The sequence below is a fragment of the Erinaceus europaeus genome, chromosome X (genome assembly GCF_950295315.1).
Source record: "Erinaceus europaeus chromosome X, mEriEur2.1, whole genome shotgun sequence".
Lineage (NCBI taxonomy): Eukaryota > Metazoa > Chordata > Mammalia > Eulipotyphla > Erinaceidae > Erinaceus > Erinaceus europaeus.
This window is the reverse complement of record NC_080185.1, coordinates 74967535-74981983: the sequence shown is the minus strand read 5'-3', so window position 1 is coordinate 74981983 and position 14449 is coordinate 74967535. Positions and strand designations below refer to the sequence as shown.

At 40.7% G+C, this 14449-nt stretch overlaps 1 protein-coding gene and 1 non-coding gene across 8 annotated transcripts in view; one reads left to right on the top strand and one right to left on the bottom strand.

Moving 5' to 3' along the window:
- NHSL2 (NHS like 2) overlaps positions 1 to 10848 on the top strand; it is a 256157-nt gene extending 245309 nt beyond the window's left edge. For all 7 annotated transcript variants that reach the window (XM_060183245.1, XM_060183244.1, XM_060183243.1 and 4 more), the window contains one exon: positions 749 to 10848. In XM_060183245.1, the coding sequence (XP_060039228.1) occupies positions 749 to 1070 (322 nt within the window). In that variant the 3' untranslated portion in view covers positions 1071 to 10848. The remainder of the gene's footprint in view (positions 1 to 748) is intronic.
- Positions 5912 to 6014, bottom strand: LOC132536090 (small nucleolar RNA U13). Its single transcript, XR_009547769.1, has one exon. It is a non-coding gene; the product is annotated as a small nucleolar RNA U13 (small nucleolar RNA).
- Positions 10849 to 14449: the final 3601 nt, after the last annotated feature.

The window sequence follows — 14449 nt, the reverse complement described above, 5'->3', positions numbered from 1 at the left end:
AGTAAGTACAATAGTTTGTACATGCATAACATTCCCTAGTTTCCCATAGAACAATACAACCCCCACTAGGTCCTCTGAATCCTTCTTGGACCTGTATTCTCCCCACCCACCCACCCCAGAGTCTTTTACTTTGGTGCAATACGCCAATTCCATCCTGAAAATATTTTTATTTGTTCAAATTTAATGACAGGGAGATAAAGAATGACCAGTGCATTGTTTGCTCTGGTTTATGGTGGTGCTGAAGACTGTATTTGGGATCTTGGAGCCTCAGGCATGAAAATCTTTTGCAGGCAGTTGGGTGATAGCACAGTGGGTTAAGCCCATGTGGTACAAAACACAAGGACCAGTGTAAGGATCCCGGTTCGAGCTCCCGGCTCCCCACCTCCAGGGGGGTCTCTTCACAAGTGGTGAAGCAGGTCAGCAGTTATCTATCTTACTCTCCCCCTCTCTGTCTTCCCCTCCTCTTTCCATTTCTCTCTGTCCTATCCAACAACAACAACAACAACAATAATAACTACAATAATAAAATAAGGGCAACAAAAGGAAATTTTAAAATAATAAATAAATAATGTTTTTAAATGTATGGGAAGAGGGTGGAGGCAGACAAGAAGGTCTGAGAGAAAGCTGGTAAGTAAGACCACTTGTATGGATGTTCTCAGATCACATCACTGTCTTCCATGAAGTCATATGAAGTCTTAGTAAATGTCTGTGGTATGAGTACACTCAAAGCAAACTTCCTCCCATTTAGGTCCAAAAGAAAGGTGCTTGGCTGGAAGGAGCCTGGTGAAGCCTTTGCCAGCAGCAGGCCGAGCACCCATTCACCAACGAGGAACATAGCAGATGTGCCCATCAGTGAGTCAGTTGCCTCTGCAGGGTCAAGCAGCAGTGCCAATCTACATGCTGGTAGAAATGATGATTTTAAGGCACTGCTGCAGAAGAAAGGAAGCAAGACCACTCCAAGGTCCCGCCCCTCAGCAGCTGAACTACTGAAGACCACTAACCCACTGGCTCGGAGAATTATTGCACAGTTTTCAAAAGACTATGAAACTTCTGATAACCCCAGTACTTAAGCCCTCCTGGGCCCAGCCAGCAGGGTTGACTTAAGAAACTTGAGTAGAGATGGTGAGTGGAAAGGCTTTTTCTTAACAACCCGTGGAAATCACATAAGAGGCTTCATTTCCTTTACATTAACTCTCACTCTGGACAACAGGAGTGAGGCCACTTCATTTAGAACTAAAACCATCAAGCACTTTATTCATCTTCAGGCATTTTGTGTTCTCATACTTAAAGTCTTGCCATATTGACTACTAATTTTTTCCTTTTCCCCACCCTTCACCCCAGGGTATGAACTAAGAAGAAATTCTCAGATGTCAGGGTACATGTGCCATCTTTTCAATCAGTGATTGGATTGCTTCGTCCCTGGTCCCACCATTGAGGAGGGGCACAGCATGAGAGCAGATTGGGGGCTGCCAAACCTCGGGGAAGGCACAGGGTGCCATTGCTGATCATTCTTTCCTGGAAGGGCCCCAGTGGTCCTGTGTGAAAATATATAAAGACTCCAAGGGGGCCGGGAGGTGATGCACTCAGTTAAGTGCACATATCACCACGCCAAGAATCTGAGTTCAAACCCCCACTCACCACCTGCAGGGAGGACACTTCTTGAGTGGTGAAGCAAGTCTGCAGGTATCTGTCTTTCTCTCTTCCTCTATATTTCCCCTTTCCCTCTCAATTTCTCTCTGTCCTGTCAAATAAAAATAAAATAGAAGGAAAGAAAGGAAAAAAAGGAAGAAGACTCCAATGCCTCTTCAGTCACAGGTTAACTCTCCCCTGTGAGAGGTTTGCAGGTATGAACTTATTTAGACATGGAGGTGATTAAGTCACTTTGGTTGGGCAGAACATTAATGTGGTTCTGTGCTGAACTTCATGCCTGTTTCAGTTTGATTGTCTAGATGGAGATCAGGGTGTTGAGTTCCAATAAACACACAGACCCTTGCCCCCACCTCTGAGCTAGAAAAGGTTCAGACTTGGTTGCTTTACATGAGCCAAGCTCAATCAGCAAGCAAAAGCAGTTGTTTATTCAGAGATCTAGCCAAGGGAACTTACATATGGACCTTGAGATCCTTCAAGTATTTGTGAACCATAGTAGCTAGGAGCTGTGGCCAGCTCATGTTGCATTCTAAGAACTCCTGTTTCATTTGTGTATAGACTTCATTGCAGGAACCAATTAGCTGAATGGAAGCTCAAGAAAAGAGAAAGTACAACGGACCATCACCAGTTCAGATTGTGATTTGTGGTTGATTTTGTTTTCTTTAAAGGGAGCTTCTACTCTGTTCCAAAATGTATAGACTCAAAGAATATATCCAGAAGTTTCTATTGCCCATCACACAAAAAAAGGCTACTTTTTTTTTTGCCATTTTCTGTTGTTTCACCAACTCTCAATTAACGATTGCCAGGGGAGAGTATAAGAACTGGGACAAATGGGATGCTAAAAACCTCAGAACAATCATTGTTCCACCCCAAAGCTCTTGTCAGTTCAGTTATCTAAGCAGAATGAAAGCCATGATTCATTTGATTTTCACATACCTGGTTTCTGGGAAGGTGGAAAAAGCGGACAGTGCATTGGCAAAGAACACAGGCTAATCAACAATGGAGGGTTCCTTGTCCACCATTCCCAAAAGGGGAAAAAATGTTGATTTACATTGTTGCTTGTTTCATTAGAAGGTTCCTGGACTCTTATTTCCTTCCTTCATCCTCACCCAACAGACTCATTTGTGAACCTCCTAGATGACACAGAAAGTGTACCAGAGACAATAAGACCTTGATTTTGAGAAGGTGCACTGCTCATCAATGAAAGTCATGTTTTTAGTTCAACTGCCTACATTGCAGCAGGCAGAGAAGCTGAAAAAGAAAAAAAACTGAACCTTGAGAAGTCTTGGGCTTCTTATTTAGAAGCCCTACACCTAGGTCCTTGGTTGGTACACTTATGAATTCTAGACTTCCAGGTAAAAGTTTAGGCCCACCAACTCCCATGAAGTCAGCACTTCTCTGATTTAGAAAGGAAGCAATTAAAATAATAAATAGCTAAAGAAACCCCCATTGCTTTCTGAAGGTATTCAAACTATTTGATTTGACGATTCTGGCCAAAGATTAGAGGTTCTACCTAAAATAAAATAGACTAAATTCTAATTTATACATGAATACCATACTTGTCTGCCCAGATTCAGAATTGCAAAAGATGGAAGCATTTCCCTTGCAGGAAAATGAAAGAGTGCCCATGATTTTGCCTAACAAAAGTGACAAGATTTCCTGGGCCTTCTGCTTAGGAACCATTATGAATAGTTGCTCTCTAAAGCTGGGTATGAGACTAAAATAGTATAGGATTTGTTACTTAGCTGATTTTTCTGGAAACTTCTTGTTTGCTACTGCTAGTGGATGTTGCCTCTACCCTCACCGCACTATCTCTAAGGGTTTACCTAAAAGATTCTAGAATTGGATACCCACTTTTTTTACACATGTCAGTGACATGAATTTTTCTTTCTTCTACAATACTCTGTATGCCAGGAATTATTAGTAAATCTATATCATCACTATGATGGCCCTCAAATTTCCAGTGATGTTCCCATTAGCACAAGAGAATCTAGGAGAAAAAATGTATGGTCAAAGGTAGCTTTGAGGACTGGAAATATTCATTCACTATTTTTTAACAGGTCAACATAGCCTCAACCAAATGGTAGAATTGCTACCAATCGGGCAGAAGTAGATAGCATCATGGTTATGCAAAGAGACTCTCATGCCTGAGGCTCCAAAGTCCCAGGTTCAATCCCCTGCACCACCATAAGCCAGAGCTGAGCAGTGCTCTGGTAAAAAAAAAAAAAAAAAAGAATTGCTACCAATCATGAATGAATTTAACACCAAATATCTTTCCTGTCCCTAAGATTCAACCACTTAACTAGCTTAATACTGGCTCTGTGCCTTATCCAGGCATTTCTCACATTGTTTGCTGCCTTCTGGGCTTCCTCTGTTGCTACTATAGAACAGAAACTAAAAGCCCTGTAAGAAGAACCTACTACTGCCACTATTACTAATATGAATAATAACTACAGTAACTTCTGAAAAATGGAATACAAAAGGGGTTCAAGGAGAATGGTACTGACTACAGGAGGTCAATTTCCAGTTCAAGTTATTTTACCGCCCTTTTCCCTAGATTCCAATCCATAGAAGCGGTTGGCTCTGCTAGACTGACTGTAGTCTAGTCAGAAATAGAAGGAGTCGTTCGAGCCCCCGGCTCCCCACCTGCAGGGGAGTCGCTTCATAGGCGGTGAAGCAGGTCTGCAGGTGTCTATCTTTCTCTGCCCATCTCTGTCTTCCCCTCCTCTTTCCATTTCTCTCTGTCCTATCCAACAATGACGACAACAGTAATAACTACAACAATAAAACAACTAGGGAAACAAAAAGAAATAAATATTTTTTAAAAAAAGAGAAACCTAAAAAAAAAAAAAAAAAGTAGAAGGAGTCATCCCCAAGAAAGGAATTTAATTTGATACCTAAGAGTGCTTTGCACTTTGTGGGTATTCATTACATATTTTTGTTTGAACATTAGATAGAGAGCAAGTCATCCTTAGCACAGCCAGAAACTTCATTGGGGTCTTCTGTGCTTTTCCTGCCTCGATCTTTCTTCCAGGCCTCCTATGTGACCCCAACTTGTGCCCCAACCCCAACTCCTCTGAACTACATCCTTAAGCAAATAGCTCTCACCCTTTAAGGAAGAAGTGCCACAAGGAGCGAAACAGTTCACACTAATTTGATGACAACAAATCAGTTGGTCCACCTAGAGACATTACCTTAAATGTGCATGAACAAAAGAAATTCCCTAAGGCTCTTACAAGATCAAGGTGTGTGTGTGTGTGTGTGTGTGTGTGTGTGTGTGTGTGTGTGTGTGTGTGTGTGTTGCGCGCACACACACGCGCACACTTTTTTTAACCAGAGCACTGCTCAGCTCTGGCTTATGGTGGTACAGAGGATTGAACCTGGGGCTATGGAGCCTCAGGCATGAGAGTCCTCTTACAGGTTTTTCACCCAACTTTCTGAACAATCTCTGATCATGATTACAATCCACTGTACCTATGAGTATTGAACTTATCTGTCCATGCATGTGCCCACTTCCTAATAAACGAACCACTGCTTAAAAAGATGAGCTCATAACCATTGTTCTGCTCTGCGGGGGCAGCCTTCATTACTGCCAATTCTGTGACACAGTGGTGAAAGTTCTTTCACCTGAATGTGACTTGCCAAGGCCAGGACTACATAGAGTGAGGTGAGTGAGGCACCTGGGGTGCAGTTTAAGGAGGCACCCATTCTCAGGGCCATGCAAGTGCCCTACTGTCTTCCTGGCCTTATGACTTATGCTCTGGAGTCTCAGTTTATCCTCTCCTTTTAAACAAGGACAGTCCTGATTCACGGAGAAAGCATGTAACTCTCTGTTGTTGAGCCAAATGTTTAGTTGTCATCTAATTTTCCCATTGCTATCAACCTTTATATGCCAGTATATCAAGGAAGCCTTGATTTTCCCTTTTTTTTTTGCCTCCAGGGTTATCCCTGGGGCTCAGTGCCTGCAGTACTACGAATCCACTGCTCCTGGAGGCCATTTTTCCCATTTTGTTGCCTTTGTTGTTATTATTATTATCGTCATTGTTGTTGTTGGATAGGACAGAGAGAAATCAAGAGAAGAGGGGAGACAGAGAGGGAGAGAAAGACAGATACCTGCAGACCTGCTACACCGCCTGTGAAGCAACCCCCCCCTTCCAGGTGGGGAGCTGGGGACTCGAACCAGGATCGTTACTCCGGTCCTTGTGCTTCGTGCCATATGCACTTAGCCCACTGTGCTACCACCCGACCCCCCTTTTTTTTCTAATGTTAAATGGTTAATATGTCAATGCCATAACAAGGCTTGAAGGAGGCGTGAACCACAAAGTAGTGTGAATGCCCAGTCAACACGCCAGTGAAACACAGAGGATCAAAGCATCCTTCAATTGTATCAGAAAACAGCTGGTTTTTAATATACCTGCTCCAAATGACAAGATAGCGTCTCTGTCAGGATGCCAACAGGAACAAAATAGCAAAAATAGTGGCTGAATCAATGATCTGTTATTGCTGTCTTCTGTCCTCTCCTGCTCTATTCTCCCCAGACCTGTTTTCGTAGCACCAACTCTCCTGAGTGCCTCCTGTTCTGTTCTCAACAGGAAAAAATGCTCTCAAAAGGGGATCCAGTTTTTTGCTTTGATGCTATCGTTTTTGAGGATTACTTACATCTTACAGGAGGAAAACTTCAAACCAAAGGAATGAAGTTCTCCTTGTAGAATTTTAGACAGTAGGCATGTATTTTTCACTATAGAGAGACCAAATTCCCTAATAGCTAACTCCAGAATATATAAAATACCTTACCCTTCTGGAATCATCTTAATAAATTGGTGATACTAATTAAATTGTCCTGATGTCATGTGCTTTTCCATATGGTTATTATCAAGTATTCTCAGGACTGGCCACTAAAATTATTCAGGAAGATTGTCAACATTTGTACACATGTACAATGTCAACATGGAATTGATATGGCTTATTACTTGAGTAAAAGAGCACAATGATATTAAAAAACTTATGAAATGTGTCCTGATTATGAAAAGTGTAAATTATCTGATCAATATCTGATCAATGTCCAATATTGATGGATGGTAATTATTAAACTTACTGTAGAGCCGTCCGGGAGGTAGCGCAGTGGATAAAGTACTGGACTCTCAAGCATGAAGTCCAGAGTTCGATCCCCACCAGCACATGAACCAGAATAATATCTGGTTCTCTCTCTCTTCTTATCCCACTCATTAATAAATAAGTAAAATGTTTTAAAAGGAAACTTACTAGAGATACAACTGTACTGAACACAAGCCTCTACTCTTCCCCATCTGGGTTACGTGCTGTCAAGGTCATTTGGTTCAGTGTGAGAATGAGGTAGAGCTATGCCAGAGCACCTAGTCCCCTCACAGCCTTTGTGTGCATTTCAATTATAATAGACAAAGATATTAGGGACATAAAAGAACAAGAGAGGAAGTTGGGTGGTAGCACAGAGGGTTAAGCACACATGGCAGGGAGCACAAGGACCAGAGTAAGGATCCAGGTTCGAGCCCCTGGCTCCCCACCTACAGGGGAGTCACTTCACAAGCTGTGAAGCAGGTCTGCAAGTATCTGTCTTTCTCTCCCCCTCTCTGTCTTCCCCTCCTCTCTCCATTTCTCCCTGTCCTATCCAGCAATGATGACATCAGTAACAACAACAATAAAACAACAAAGGCAACAAAAGGGAAATTTTTATATATATATATCAAGAGAGTGGGACAGAGCTACCTCTTTCAAAGTGTAGCACAAGGTATTAACTTAAAATGATATGAAATAAAATTATGGACTGTTCTGAAACCTATAGAAAGAAATACAGGATTAAATGACTATAGATACACATCTAAAGTACTTTTAAAATGTTAGCAAAAATGCATAAATAATGGGTTGTGTAAAATAGATGTATACTTTTTTCCAGTTATTTTTTTCCACCACCCGGCCCCTAGTCCAGTGTTTCTCAAATTGTTGTACCACGACCAGTAGTAGCAGAGAGAGATCTAGTGAAGTGACTCCTTCAAGGTCCTGAATCACTAGATCCAGAACTCTCCAACTAGTTCCAACCTTCCCGTCATTCCCACTGCCATCACACTGATGAGTTTCTGACCAACATACATATTGCATGGTGAGACATGCATTTGTTTGGTGTTAAATATACAGAGATATATATCAGATTGTGGTGGTGGGAGTGATGCACAAGCACCTATTATGAAGAGATAAGAAATTGCACTTGGGCAGGGGAGATAGCATAATAGTTACACAAATAGATTCTCATGCCTGAGGCTCTGGGGTCCAAGGTTCAGTCCCCTATATCACCATAAGCCAGAGCTGAGCAGTGCTCTGGTAAAAATAAATTCACTTGTGGTCCGGGAGGTGGCACAGTGGATAAAACATCAGACTCTCAAGCATGAGGTCTTGAGTTCAATCCCCAGCAGCACATGTACCAGAGTGATGTCTGGTTCTTTCTCTCTCCTTATCTTTCTCATTAATAAATAAATAAATTCTTTAAAAAAAATAAAATAAAATAAATTCACTTATGTGACAACAACTATCCTGTACATCACTGGTTCCCCCTATAAAGTGCTTTCCTATCAAATAAAAAAGGAGTTATCAGATTGAATCAACTATTTGCTCAATATGCAGGACCTTTGATTTGACTTAACCAGCACATTTGCCCCGTTGTTGGCTTTTTTTTCCCCTTTAATTGAAAATAGGGAAAAAATAAAAGATATTAAATTTGTGTTGTGTTGCCAACCCTGAAATACCTGCCTTCACCTCATGAGGGATGTTTTCTAGAAGGGTCCTGGCAGAAGTACATTTGATGTTAATTTTGTCTAAATAATGGAGTTTTGATATCAACAAATCCACAAACAAAATCTGAACTGGTACAACCAATTAACCCAGCATATTTACTCTGTAATGCCAGTCTTTATAAAAATGTATTCCTTATGTGGTCTTGAACTTTTTATAATATCTAATTTTATAAAATGTTATGCATGCAAATACAGCATTGTGCTCATTGTACAAGTCACCTCAAACTCTTCTCCATATATATGATGGTGAAAAAAATAATAAGATGTATATTCTTAACCTTTCCTGATCAACTGTAAATTGCAAATCTTTTCATTAATTTTTAAATGAGATATATTTACTCTGTCTAGTAGTTAAGTTTATTCTATTATATTTCATTGCTACTTTTTCTACTGATTCCAAAGTTTACTTTGAAGGAATATTTCTTATTTCTAGATTATAGTCTTTACCTAGTTTCTATATTTATCTGTAATCTCAAATTGTTAGACTGAACAGGACCAACCTCATTATACAGGTGAGGAAACTGAGACCCAAAAAGATCAACTAACTTACACAAGATCTTGCAAGGCAAGGCCAGACTCAGTCCCAGAACTCACTAAAAGCATTATATTTATAGAAGACCCACAGCTTGCTTCTACTTTTATAACATGGATTTCACAGGTATTTCAGTGAATTACTATATATGCTTTAAGGAAAAATGCTCAAAGGTTCATGAGTCCAAAGACAAATCTGATTTCTAGTTTATAAACATTCACTTCCCACCAAACTCAATATATGTGCCCTACTTTGTACAACAGATATTTTCCCTGAAAGTTGTGTGATAAAAGAAGCGTTTTTAGAGATCAAATTTAATTTGTTAATAGAGAAGCTTCCTATATAAGAGATACTTTTGAGGACTTCTAAACGACTAATAAGCCTATTGTCAATGTCCCCTAATGTCACTACTTCTTTCAGTGTAAACTTTTGTCACTGGTGTTTATTTAAAGTAGGACAAAACAATATAGACTTTTCTAGAACTTATGTGAGCCTTCCCTTTATAAGCTTTATTTTTCAGACTGTTTGATGCTCATGAAATACTCGGTTATATTCTAGAAACTTCACCTAGCTTGCTAGTTTATCAGTCCCTGGGCTCAAAACTCCATCTCTATTTTAGTAAACAATAACAGTGTTCTCTCATCACTGCTGCACTCTGCATGGAGTCTCCTTGCAGAGCATTCTTTGTCTAGTGCTCTTTAATTGACTCTGTCTTTAACTATTCTTGGACTCCCGTCCATAGTTCATACATACTTCACTGTTCCATGAAGTTGCACAGCAGTGCCCTGTCAAGGTCATGCTAATTACATGGAGTGATATTCCCATTGTTTCTCCTAGGCCTGTTCTGGTTTCCCCTTTTCAGGAAAGCACCAAGATTGGTGGGATTTTTCTCCATCCTCTAGACCAGAGGTTAACCAACTTTTTTTTTTTTTGTAAATGCCAGACATTAATGATTTTAGGCTTTGTGGGCCACATACCATCTCCTATAGCATATTCTCTGTCATTTGCTTTACAACCATTTCAAAACATGAAACCCACTTTAGCTCTTCAGCCATACAGAGCCACAGTTGGATTTGTGCCACTTGTCAAAGTTTGTTGATCCCTGGTCCAGACTATCTTCTGAAATAGTGTGACCTACCCCATATGATGACGGAGTTATATATTGGATGATGTAGGTCAACTACACTGTCAGACCAGTCTGCACAGAGGTGAGGAGAGGTAGGCTGCAAGTGCCACCCAGTACTCCTCAAATTAGGTGTCCCTTCATAGACTTCTTCTCTTTATATTTTCCTTTCTTAAAATGTTGATTTTATTCATATGCACTCAAATTTCATATGAAAGAATGTATCTCTACTTTTTCATATCTGTGTGTGTGTGTGTGTGTGTGTGTATCCTTTATTTCTCTTTTTTATTAGTTAGTTTGTATTAGTTTTGCTTCTTATTATTGCCTTCCTCTGGGGGCTAGGACTTCCAATGCTGTCTTGAATAAGATTAATGATTGTATACCTTGTTTTTCTCCAGATCTTAGAGAGAAAACATTTAGCTTCTATTTTCTATCCACTAAAGATTATTTGGTTTGTCTTAGGTTTTTCTCTCATGTTCTTTATGAAATCAAGAAAGTTCCTCTGTATTCCTAGTATACTGAGAGTTTTTTTTTAATTGTGACTGGGTGTTAGATTTTATTAAATGCTTTTTATTCATTAGCTGGTACATGGTCATGTTTTTTTTTTCTTCATTGGCTTGTTATTGTGGCAACTTATATTTATTTAGCTTTGAATGTTAAGTCAATTTTGCTTCAGCAAAATAAATCCCACCTTGTTGTAGTGTGTTACCTTTTCTACATTTTAATGGATTGAGTTTGCTAATTTTGTTTTCCTTCTTGGGGATCTGGGGTCTTGTGCATGTATAATTTCACCACTCAAGGGTCAACTTTGTTATTCAGGTAGAGAGACAGAGTGCGAGGGAGAGACACCACTGCACTGGAGCTTCCCCAAGTGCCGTGGCACTCCCATGTGATGCCAGAGCTTGAACCTAGGCTGAACACATGGCAAGGCATGTACTTTAACCAATGAGAAAATTGTAAAGACTTTTTATATCAAATTTCAGCAGAGATATTGGTCTGTAATTTTCATCTGTTTTTGGTATGAGAGCAATTTGGGGGAATATTTCTCTTTTTCGATATCTCTCTCTCAGCCTATGTTCCAGAATTGTTATGGTTATCTAATGTGTCTCTGCTTTCTTGAGTTTCAGATAAGATGACAGAGAGAATGCGTTTCGAGGTTTTATTTCTTTCTTCTGTCCTACCATGTTTCCAGAAGCCTCTAACTGGGGATCCCTCCCCTGGATTATATGTCCTGCCCTGCCCCATATTATCATCATGAATGAAATCAGACATCCCAAGGCCACAAGATTCCAATACAGACTATATTTTCCCAGGCAAATCACTAACTATTTCAGTTCCCAAATCCTGCATTGAAATCCAGAATGTCGACTTGTTCATTTGTTTGTTTGTTATTGTTGTAATAATTATTATTGATGTCATCGTTGCTAGATAGGACAGAGAGAAATGGAGAAAGGAGGGGAAGACAGAGAGGGGGAGAGAAAGATAGATACCTGCAGACTTGCTTCACTGCCTGTGAAGCGACTCCTCTGCAGGTGGGGAGCCGGGGGCTCGAACCAGGATCCTTACACCAGTTCTTGCACTTTATGCCACATGCACTTAACCCGTTGCACTGCCACCCAACTCCATTTGTTTGTTTGTTTGTTTGTTTTTGATTTTTCTTAGAAAATGTTATGTTTTAAATAAAGCACTGCTCAGCTCTTATGGAGGTGCAGGGGGGATTGAACCTGGGACTTTGGAGCCTCAGGCATGAGAATCGCTGCATAGCCATTATACTATCTACTCCCCTACTCCATCTGATCATTTTCTTATGCAGTTTCGACCTGTGCTAGATTCAGCTCTAGCCAGAAAGTCAGTAAAGTACAGACAGTGTTCTATACCCACACTTTCTCCTCCTCAAAACCCCTACTTTCTGGGTCTCCAGCCCCTAGGCTGGGTTCCTAGGTATGCCTGTCCCATGCAGCACCACTCCCAGCCGGTGGTTAGTATAGCACCTCCTCCTGACTTCTGAAACTCTGAAACTATTCCCTAAAACTTCACATCTCTTTCCATCTCACTCCCATTTCAGCCTCTCATGATAATTCATAGGCTAAAGCTCAGATTACTTTTTTTTTTTTAGACTTTCCTATGTAAGTACTTGGAAGATACAGGTGAATAAGAAGGCATACACCTGTCTATGTTAACATGGCTTCTTCTCAATAATGTACTACACAGCCCCATGTGTGTTGGCTCAAGGGAAAATGAGTGCAGTGGTGGTGGACACTCATGAGACATTGCTTTTCATGTCTTTTGAAACCTTTTTTCTGCAGACTTGTGCTACAGAACAGCTATTTGAAAAAAAAAGAGAGAAAATCTCCTCTGTGCTAACTCTGGACTGGCTAACATATGTACAGCTAGGACTATAACTGTCTATGGACATGGTCACATGAACCTACTTCTTCAGCTACAGTTTTTCCTTTCTAAGCAAGTGGCTTCTTAGGACTGTCATCTTGATTTCTGTCATTTTTGAGCCCAAGGACTGTCCCACCAATTGAATTTTAAATTTTATATAAGTCAGAGACGTGCTTTCCAGGATCGCCCTATCTGAAAGTATCTGTGACAATGGGTCCTTTCTGCCTCCCGTCTAAAGTTTCTAAATTTAGGAAGGAAACAAAGCTGGTAACTTGCACTCAAAAATTGCAAAAACAATAAACTTACCAAAAGTGAGATAAGGAATGAGAGTTGACTGGTCCCACTATGCATAGTCTGGAGAGGGACATTAAGTTAGCTCTTAGCCTTGAGTGCTTACTAAATACCAGAATGCACTTAAGAAAAATGAGGATGGTAGGATTTTGCAAACCTATATCCAAAATTCAAAAACAGAGATTGGTAACATGTCTCAGGATAAAGACATCCAGAGGAAGCAGCAGCAACTAAGAGTAATAATTCCAGTCTTTGTACAACACAGAATAGAAAGGAACCTTCTGTGGAGTGATATTACAAAGAATTTTTCCTGTCTTGTTTTCTCTCCCTCCTTTCTTCTTTCTCTCTCTCTTTTAAAACATTCCTTACTGGCTTTCTACCAGCAACTGAACTATATTCTTTATATAGCTAGAGCTATTGCATCTTAAAATAAACTGTTACTGTTTAAAAATAATAATCATTTTCTATTTCCTCCTCTGGTTTTCGGAGTAGCAATGGTACATTCCTCAGACACTAAGCTCAGCTGATGAGTGTGTTCTACCAAACATGTAAATGTGGGGCCCACACACATGGAATTTGATTCACACAATCCCCTAAGACCAAAATAGCAGTAGGTGTGCATTACAATGTCTTGCAAAAACATGATCTACTGCAGCCTGGGAGTTAGCACAGCCACCCTTCTTTAACTAATAAATAAATCTTACAAAAAAAACTGACCTACTGAGCCATGAATCTAAGCCATACTGACAGGGAATCCATGTTCCAGAACTTCATCTCAGGATTTGAGGTCAGTTGCTCATGGAGCCAAGAAGGGGCTTTATTTAAGTGGGCAGTAATTTCCAGGTGCCTAAGGGGAGGCAGTTGCCAGGGCAACCATGTACAGGACCTGCCGCCTTTGTTCTCCAGCTCAGTGAAACCACCCAGGAAGGCAGACCACAGTGAGTCTGGGCCAGGTCAAACAACCTAGACCAGGAGTGGCCCAAGTCACTACCAACTCTCAAAAAAAGGGTGTGGTCTCACCATACAAGTACTGACAGCTATATTCAAGGTTTGACTCCCAACTAAAAGGAGCTCTGTCCTCTGTTCCCAACTGGCTCATGCCTCTAATGCTGAGTTTCTCTGCAACCAGAATCCTTGTCTCCAGGCCCAGTGCAAATTCATGTCCCCTGACACCACCAGTATGCTCTTCCAGAAAGACATAACAGAGCTAGAAACAACCTGGTAAGTCACAAGAGAATGGTAAAAGATTAGGGTTACTCTCATACAGGTAAAGGTCATGCAGGTCTCATACAGGTTAAGGTAAAGGTCAGTGAAACGGGCTGACTCTAGGTGGATTTTGTGGCAATTTGCACCTTGGTGGGACCCAGCAGTTCAGTTTGACTGTTGACCCAAGTGAGATCCTCCTTGGGCCACCATGCCGTGAGTGGGCAAAGAGGGCCTGGAGGTCCTGTGCATGATGGTGGGAAAGGATCCCTAAGTCGGGGGTGGGGGTGAGCATATTCTGCAGACATCTCCCACGGAAAGATGAGAAACTATACCCGTGTGTCAACCATCATACTGTAAACCATTAACCTCCCCCAGTAAAATGAAAAAATGAATAAATAAAGATTTTAGGAACAGATCCATACTGAAAAAAAAAAACTCACA